At 41.5% G+C, this 8,635-nt stretch overlaps 1 protein-coding gene across 2 annotated transcripts in view; it reads left to right on the top strand.

Annotated features, from left to right (window-relative positions):
• The window catches only part of LOC116848221 (discoidin domain-containing receptor 2-like), a 254,478-nt gene that overhangs the window by 136,850 nt on the left and 108,993 nt on the right, over positions 1 to 8,635 (top strand). The window contains exons 1-2 of one of the 2 annotated variants that reach the window (XM_032824097.1): positions 385 to 776; positions 5,813 to 6,044. Coding sequence is in view for 1 of the 2 variants with exons in the window: in XM_032824095.1 (XP_032679986.1) it covers positions 5,813 to 6,044 (232 nt within the window). In the remaining variant the exon portion in view is untranslated. Of the gene's footprint in view, positions 1 to 384; positions 777 to 5,812; positions 6,045 to 8,635 lie in introns of those variants that run through there. The other variant, XM_032824095.1, reaches the window with a different exon arrangement.

Raw genomic sequence — 8,635 nt, 5'->3', positions numbered from 1 at the left:
GGCATCCTGGCTTCCGACTCCTTCACGGCACTGACACTCGCGTGATTCGATGAGAGAAACGTGTGATAGTCAATTAACGCGACACCGACGAGAGCGCGACTGAATATACGTCGCGCAACGACGTAATGATTCCCGGCGAGAGAATAGCGCGCTAATTTCTGTTACACGTGCTCCGCGGTGAGTGTGTGTGTATGTCGCCCGGCGGCTCGTAAACAAAGTACGCGACGTGCGCGACGCACGCTTGACCGCCTTCAAGGTCTCATTGTTTTGATAGAGCCGAGCGATTAGGCGGCGAGCGACGGCAAGCGGCAGCGGGCGGTGGGAGGGGGGGTTAAGCTTATCGCGCATTCCTCACACATTCCTCGCGCTTCAGTAGCCCCGCTGCCTCTTCGCGTACGCGAGTTATTCACGCGAGCGCAATAAAACTTTTCATTCTTCGCAAAGGAATTATACACGTGATCGATGCGCAGACTAGTGTCGTATTTTATACCGCGACTTTAAAACGTCACCGCAACGATACTGTAGACGATTCTTCACGTTGCGACGAACGACACGTGCATCGGGATAAAATGTTTCCTCGATTCTTTTAGTGTATTCAACCGCACTCTCATCGACATCGCGTTATTTAGTGTACATTTCTTTAATCGAATCATCGTGTTATCCACGTGAGTGTCAGTGCCAAGTGCCAAGTGCATACTCGGAAGGCTGAGACGGGCATTCAGGAGGCTCGGGGAGTCAGAACGAAAGACGTGGGGCGATACACGCGATATTCTCAGGTACATGAAATTATTTGTTGTGCATAATATTCTTGATTTTGATGGTTGTCTAATTAATTCTTTGAGAAAAAGATATCTTGCGAGGCGAAATTCAGACATGATTAGCTTGTCATTGTTTCGCAAATAATTTACGAATACTGATAACTAGATATTTATCAATCTATATGTGTTTAATGATTAACTGTGTTTAATAATTAAAAAACAATGATTTATCTCGTGCAAAAAATATTGAAGTGAACAACGTTTTGAGCTCACGAATATGAACTTGCAATTAATAATTTGAGAAATGCAAAATAATTTATGACATGAACATTGATCTTAGAATTAAATATGAATTTCGCTAGTGCTAATTTTTGGGTTTAATAATACTCGTCGGATCGCAAAATTCGCGTTGTTTATATCGCGTTGTTTACATTTATTAAAGTCTCTCTTTCACTTGTTTTTCACGAAATTCGTGTTATTGCACGAAATTCGGATGTAAATATTCGTTGCGGTGAACAGTATTATAAAACAAACAATTGTTACCTTTGCCATTATCTACAATTTTTTTCTTATCAGCTCTTTTAAGAGTTTTCAAATCTTATCGAGATTTTTAACGTCAAAAAAATAACAAAAAGATTATGAGAAAATAAGAAATGTGCTACTTTGTTCATCCAATTAATCCTTTTTTATTCACCTATATTAACTATTAATATTTAATTATTATATTTCATTATTAATATTTGTTTATCTCACACTCTATCTGCAGTTATGAAAATTACATAATTGATAAAATTGCCCTCTGAAGTTAATAATAGAAATCAAATACTGGTAAAACATCTCGAGACGATCAAATCACATTTTGGAGTTATTATTTCTTTGAAATTTAACGGGGAACAAACAGCAGTCATTATTTGTAGCATCAAAGTAGCAAAATAGTATGTGCCATAGTATCATTTCTGGGAATTCTTCATTTATCTTTCAAATTCCGCAGAATTCGCGAAGTTAACGTAAAACTAAAATTTCGATGCAGAGTAGCGATCATGCAGCTTTTTCCTAAGAGAGCGGAAACGTGAGAAGTACAAAAATTTCACGTGAACTCGACTTTAGCAATCATATAACTTCTAGAATGATGAGAATGTGAAATTTGACTTTTCACGAGTTCACGATAAGAGAAGATATCCGATAAAGATACAAAATGATCGATATAAGATACATGACCGATAACGTTTGTCATTGCCATGGCTTTGCATTCGAGAAGAGCTGGTCGTGAAAATCATATGTCATGGTTAAGAGAATTGACGCGCGCTTATTCGCGTATATAAACGTCTGCGCGTTTGTCCGATCTAGCCTGGCTCGTGGAGAACCTCTCCTTGGCCGCTGCACCTTGGGCTAACCAGCGCCGGTGGGGGAGAGTGCGAGCCGGTTGTTAACGATAAAGAGAGGTGCTTCCAGCGCGCGGCCTGTAAATCTCGCGAAAGCAGCCACGGCTGTTAAAGCGGCCGGCCAGCCGCCATCGGGAATGCAGCCAGCCGCGGCTTATCGTAGCCACGGCTAATAACGAGCGCGAGAGGCGCGATTATTAGCACCTCGTGGATCAGTCGCGACGCGACGAGATGCGTCGGGATGAAACGAAGCGATTCCCCGACACACATACACGACGACAACGAAGTAAACGACTCCATTTATATTCCATATTATCGCGGAAGATTATTATAATCACGCCGCGCCCGGGTACCGACGCGGTTTATTGTACCGTTTCATTATAAGTTGCGTCTTATTTTGTCGCGGTGAACGTTCTCGCGTAACAGACGACCGGTGCCTCTTTCTCCATTCAGATAGACCTTCGCAATTGCCAGGACGTGAGACAATCGATAACAAGAAGCCTGCACAATTTTTTTAGTTACATTTATGGAGCAAATATGCCGTATTAAATTAATCATTAAATCTTCCTGACAAAATAATGTAAATTCCTCATATTGATATAGCATCATATTGATGTAGCATCAAATCCACATTAAGTTTTAGATTTCCATACCATATCTTACGTAACTTGTTGGTTCATCTTTTTACGTATCGTATATTGTAATAATTTTTTTCTTGACTCTTTTGTGTTTCTATCTCTTTCTTTTGTACACTGTAAAAACTGATGTGTTAAATTTAACACATTTCATGTGTCCCAAATCATCCACTCTCATTTATGTGTAAATTTAACACAAAACAAATGTGTTAAAAAGTAACACACATAATATGGAAAAAATTAACACAAGAATTTAACATTTGAATACCGTTAGGAATCATAGGTTGTATTAAATTGACATATTTAATATATCAAAAATAGATTATATCAATTTAACATTTTCATTTCATCAAAACCATAGATTAATACTTCTCTCAAATGTTAAACTAACGTTTTATTTTAGTTAATTTAACATTATAGATATGTCAATTTAATACAAATTGTGATTCCTGACGGTATTCAGGTGTTAAATTCTTGTGCTAATTTTTTATATATTATACGTGTTACTTTTTACCATATCTGTTTTGTGTTAAATTTACACATAAATGAGAGTGGATGATTTGGGACACATGAAATGTTAAATTTAATACATCAATTTTTACAGTGTATAATAAATATGAACGCCATATGAATTACACTAAAAGAAAAGATAACGGTGGTGACAATTATACGAGTAATAAATACATTAAGAAAAAAATACGTGAAAGTTTATTTGCGAAATAAAAATTTGCTTTGCAGAAACAAACTTTATATCTCATAGATAAATTTTCAAAAATACCTCCTTTTCTCAAAGTGCATATAGTTTAATAAATTATTTTGTAGTTATTACAACTAAAACTGAATGGTTACAAGAATTATATGTAATTCCCGTAACCACCCACAGTTGCAATAACTTCGAAATATTTTATTGAACTATGTCATATTAATTCTACGCAGAAATCTCGTAGTAGTTACCACCACCGTCTTTTGCTCGGAGTGCACTTATGACTTTACATATCGATCGTTAAAGAAGCTATCAAATTTACCTATATCTGTCTATCTAGGTTTTTTCTGTCCTCATCGCCGATTCTTTTCGCGCGTCTCGGGATACGTTAAAGCGCACGTTATCTGCGCCGCGGCTGCGATACCATCCTGAACCGGGGCCTGCTAATCCGCAATTTGGGCAGAATACACTCGGCCCATGTATAATCGCACGTATCCTCGGCGTTACGCCGAAAAGGAGCGCCACTCTTAGTCGAGCATTTAAACGGTCCACGCAATTAGGGAAGGCGCTTCGCGCTTCATGTTTTATTCATGCGACCCGGGTGCGCAGAGCTCTCTCTCTCTCTCTCTTTCTTATTTCTTGCCTTGCTCTTGGCTCCTCGAAGATTAAAACCGAAGCACGAGCACAGCTTGGACGTATAAATGGCCGCATATACGGCCCGTCCAACCCGTATCACCTGCGCGGGAGATGATACGCGGCTACTTCCCGATTTTCCCTCGCCTATGTAAATTCAACGCTGTTATCAGATCGGTCGCTCTGTTGGAAATCTCGATAAGTCGCCGGCGAGGAAGCTTGTCTTCGCGTTCTTACATTCGTCATCTCTGTCCCCTTTTCTCTTTCCGTTTCTCCACTTTTGTTTGTTACGTCATCCGGAACGACAAAATACGGAGTCCTGTTTTATACACTGAGTTCTACGTGATTATTATAGCGACGCGCTGTAGCGATGTTAATGGCGCGATATACACGACTGTAGTCGACGTATTATTTTTCTTATCGCGCCTCACTCCCCGAGCACAGGAGTGAAATAGACGGGTATTCTAACGAGCGCGTCGTCGAACGGCTCTCCACGAGCTGCATTTCCTCCCGAGGCGAGGAATTCGAAACACCTTTTTATTCTAATTCCGAGTGTTCTCCGTGCTTCATTAAAATGCAATTCGGATTCACGCCGTGCGCGCAGGCTGCACGGCATCAGCGAAATAAGCGTCCGAGAGCTGGTGGGTGGAGAGAGAGAGAGAGAGAAAGAGAGAGGGAGGAGAGAGAGAGACAGAGCACGAAATACCCCCCGATTTCTCGCTCACGTAAACGTGATAATATCGGAATTCGGTGCGAGGACTTGGACGGTCGACCGCACGTCGGTTGATCCCCAGATAGCGCGGGACGGGAGCTGCCCGAGAGGAACTAACTCGATACTTTCACGTCTAATTAGACCGTTAGTTTTACGAGTACGATGCACGCAACACGAGGATACATATTTTGTGATGGAAATTTCGGAGGAGGCGGATCCCTCCTCTCGGATAGGAAGAGAGAGAGAGAGCGACGTTTAAGAATGCAAATGCGATCATTTCACGCGCCTCTGTTGCAGGCATCGAACTCACCGCGAATTTTTTCGAACTCCCGAATGTGCAGATAAGAGTTTTCGGCACTGGAAACGAGGCACTTGCGAAAAACACCACATGAACCTAAGTGCGAGCTATTTTAACGAATTACACACGGAGAGAATATTGTAGCTCTTTTCTTCATAGAGATTTTTTTTTATTTTATTTTAATGCAAAAATCGAGAAAGACTGTGTTGGTGAAGTCTGTCTCGCTAAGAAATCTAGTAGATTTTTCGATAGCACATTTCGACTTCTGAAATATAAACAGCATATACGAAATTCTACGATAATTTTCACGATAAAGTTCTCTCCGTGTAATTTTCTGCGAGCTACACGGGAGATAAGGCAATCTTCCCAAAATAAATAATTATATTAATTAAATTAATATTAATTATATTATTATATTAATTATATTAATTATATTAATTAAATTATAAATGCTATTAAGATCTATTTCACGCTGCAACAATGAGATATTTCTTTGCGATTTTTTCATCAATTTCAATATTGAGGTCGCATATTTTAATTGATTTCTCACTGATACTAAGCAGTAGTATAACAATCATCTCGCGACTTGATCGAGCTTGCTCTCAACGTATGAGGAAGCTAAGCGCAAATGAGAAAGAGAGAGGGAGAGAGAGCTAGAGAACTAATTCGATACTCGGCCATGTCGTTACAGATTGAAATCGGAGAATCTCGGCGGTGCCTGGTGCCCTAAGAACCAAATCACCAAGGAAGCACGAGAATGGCTGGAGATCGACCTCCACACGATCCACTTGATCACGGCTACCGCTACCCAGGGCCGTTTCGGAAACGGCGTGGGCGTAGAATACGCGGAGGCGTATCTGTTGGAGTACTGGAGGCCGCGACTGGGCAAATGGGTTCGATATAGAAACATCAAAGGACAGGAGGTGAGTGACTTAACTTAATTAAAGATTCTCCATCGCGACGTTGGATTACGGAACGGGGAGGTGCGGCGCGGGGAGTTCTCGTCTCCGTGAAGTTGCTCGGCGTTTTGCGGCCGAGTCGCTAAGTCGCACCGATTGGATTCTCCCATTACCTACTCGTTACCCTAATGATTTAATCCGCCTGGCGGTAGTAAATGGCGCAAAAAGTGCGGAAATTACATTAGGAGCTACTTTAGGTAGACTCGTTAGCGAGTTAACTAAGAATCTATTTCTTAAATCGCACATATCGCATATCTCTCATGCATTTGCGATCAATTCTGTCATTTTGACAGCTCTTGATCTATCATGTTTGATTTCGCAAATGAAATCAAACATGATTTTGATCCTACTTTCAGCTCACTATTCAACTTATTTTACTTATTTTGATATTCTGAAGCCTATAATATAAACTATTTTGATGTTAAAGATAGTGAAAATAGAAATTTTAGACTCATCAGAGTCAAAATAGAAGTAAATTGTATCATTAGAATTAAACCTACTTTGCTAGCTTTGCTACTCTTAGTGCGTTTCAAAGTTTAACATAGAGCCAAAATTTCGAATCGGATTATTTGAACATTTTCTTCCCTAAATATTGAACGGCCTTCTATATGAACGAACACCCCTTTCAAGTAGAAATATCCTGACGAATGAAATTTTATGAGCAAAGGAATCAACCTAATATAACCACACATAGTAGAAATGACTGAAAAGAATTCGAGAATTTTGGTCTGATAAACATTTAAGACTCCATTGAAACTTTGTGTACACCAGAGCTGTAAACCCAAGTTTATCAAGACGACAATTTCTTCGCGATTTTTCCTCTGACAACCGCGGCGCGTTGCGATGACTGAAAAGAGTGACGTCTCTTTCTGACAGAACACCTACTAATCAACCGCATATCAACCGGGGCATGAGCTGTTTCGCTAAAAACACTCCGCGCTATCGTGATTTATGACGTATGTCCGGCGCCAACCAATTGGCGCATCCACCGGCGCCAGCCGGCTGCAACCATCGAAATAGGCTCAGTGTCGATGATTGGGCATTGACCCGGGGACTAATGATCACGCGGTCACTCTCCCTTGGAGAGGCAAGATGCTGAGATCGTTACACCGTAGAGAAGCCGAGCAGTGTGTGTTATCGTTTCGCGAATGTTGCCTGAGCGAAGCGGGCCGCGCGCGTGTGCCAACGCGAGAAATCTGACGAGACGAGACGAGACCAGACAAGACAAGACCAGACGAGCTGAAGTCCCGAAGCGCACGAGTTCAAAGTGTTCTCAGCCGACGATCAAGAATCGATTGCGGACCGGGCGGATAATCCCGCTGGAAACGTAAGCCGCTTATCGTGAATCCGTAAGCTAATTTCGTACTGTCGGTGAACGCGAGCGGCACACTTTGTCGAGGCTGGGCCCGCGAGAGCAGAGCGAGAGCGGAGCAAGCACCAACGGTATATGCCCCGAGCCTTCCGCTCGTCTGCTCGTGCTGAAGCGAAGCTGCTGCGGCGAGTGCCGCTCTTGTTCTCTTGCTCTTGCCTCTCACTTCGCTTCGACTAACGGGCGAAGCCCATGTTGAAGTATTAGCGGGAGCAGCTGCGGCGAGCGGAACGAGTTCGTGATGGACGCCGTAAAGTTAGGATACCCCCGGCATTACGTGTAGTATGCATTAGCGGCAGTGTATTCCGTTCATATCCGTTCGTACAGCGACGAGACGCGATCGATGCCGCTACCGTACGCGCGTTCGGTATACACATTTTCCCGATTGGACCCTTCCGCGCGCCCTTCTCGCGAGCGAGCGCGCATATGCGCACGGGGAAGCTCTCTTAGAGTGCTTAAGGGACATCTACATTGGAAGTAAATAGCAAGAAGTAGGAAGTAAGAGTAAGAAATTGACCAACCACAGTCGAATGTGAGAAGAATAATCAACTATGATTGGTCAATTTCTTATTCTTACTTCCTACTTTTTACTGCTTACTTCCAATGTAGACGTCCCTTTAACCGCAATGCGCGACGAATCCCGGACGACGGACGATTTGCCCGAAAAATAGAGTGTATGAAGTTGGCACCCCACTTTTTGAAATTTATAATTTTGAAAGTTGTTCCAGATTGTTCTGACTTTGTACCACATTGTTCCAAAGTGATATTGCTTCATTCGAAACGGTTTTCGAATAAAACAAAAAAAAATGATTTTTTGAGCTGGCACCCCACTTTTCGAAAATCGAACATTCTGATACCGCAATAGATTGTTCTAGTTGTTCCAAACATTGTTCCAAAAGGACAAATCCGTAAGTTGAATTATAAGTCCAAAAAATGAAAAAAATGTTTTTGACCTGGCACCCCATTTTTTGAAAATAAAGCATTCCGATACCGATATAGATTGTTCTAGTTGTTCCAAACATTGTTCCAAAAGCACAAATCAATAAGTTTAATTATAAGCCCGAAAAATTAAAAAAAAAGTTTGTTGACAAACAGTCTATCGGGCCAAGAGTAAACTTATACTATCTTTCTTGTTCTAACCGAAATTTTTTTGTTCTGAGTTGTTCTAGGCTTAAGAATTATAGTT

The sequence above is a fragment of the Odontomachus brunneus genome, unplaced genomic scaffold (genome assembly GCF_010583005.1).
Source record: "Odontomachus brunneus isolate Ranch 3 - 2012 unplaced genomic scaffold, Obru_v1 Obru_scaffold_091, whole genome shotgun sequence".
Lineage (NCBI taxonomy): Eukaryota > Metazoa > Arthropoda > Insecta > Hymenoptera > Formicidae > Odontomachus > Odontomachus brunneus.
The sequence above is the reverse complement of the archived record's forward strand: the minus strand, read 5'-3'. Positions and strand labels throughout refer to the sequence as shown.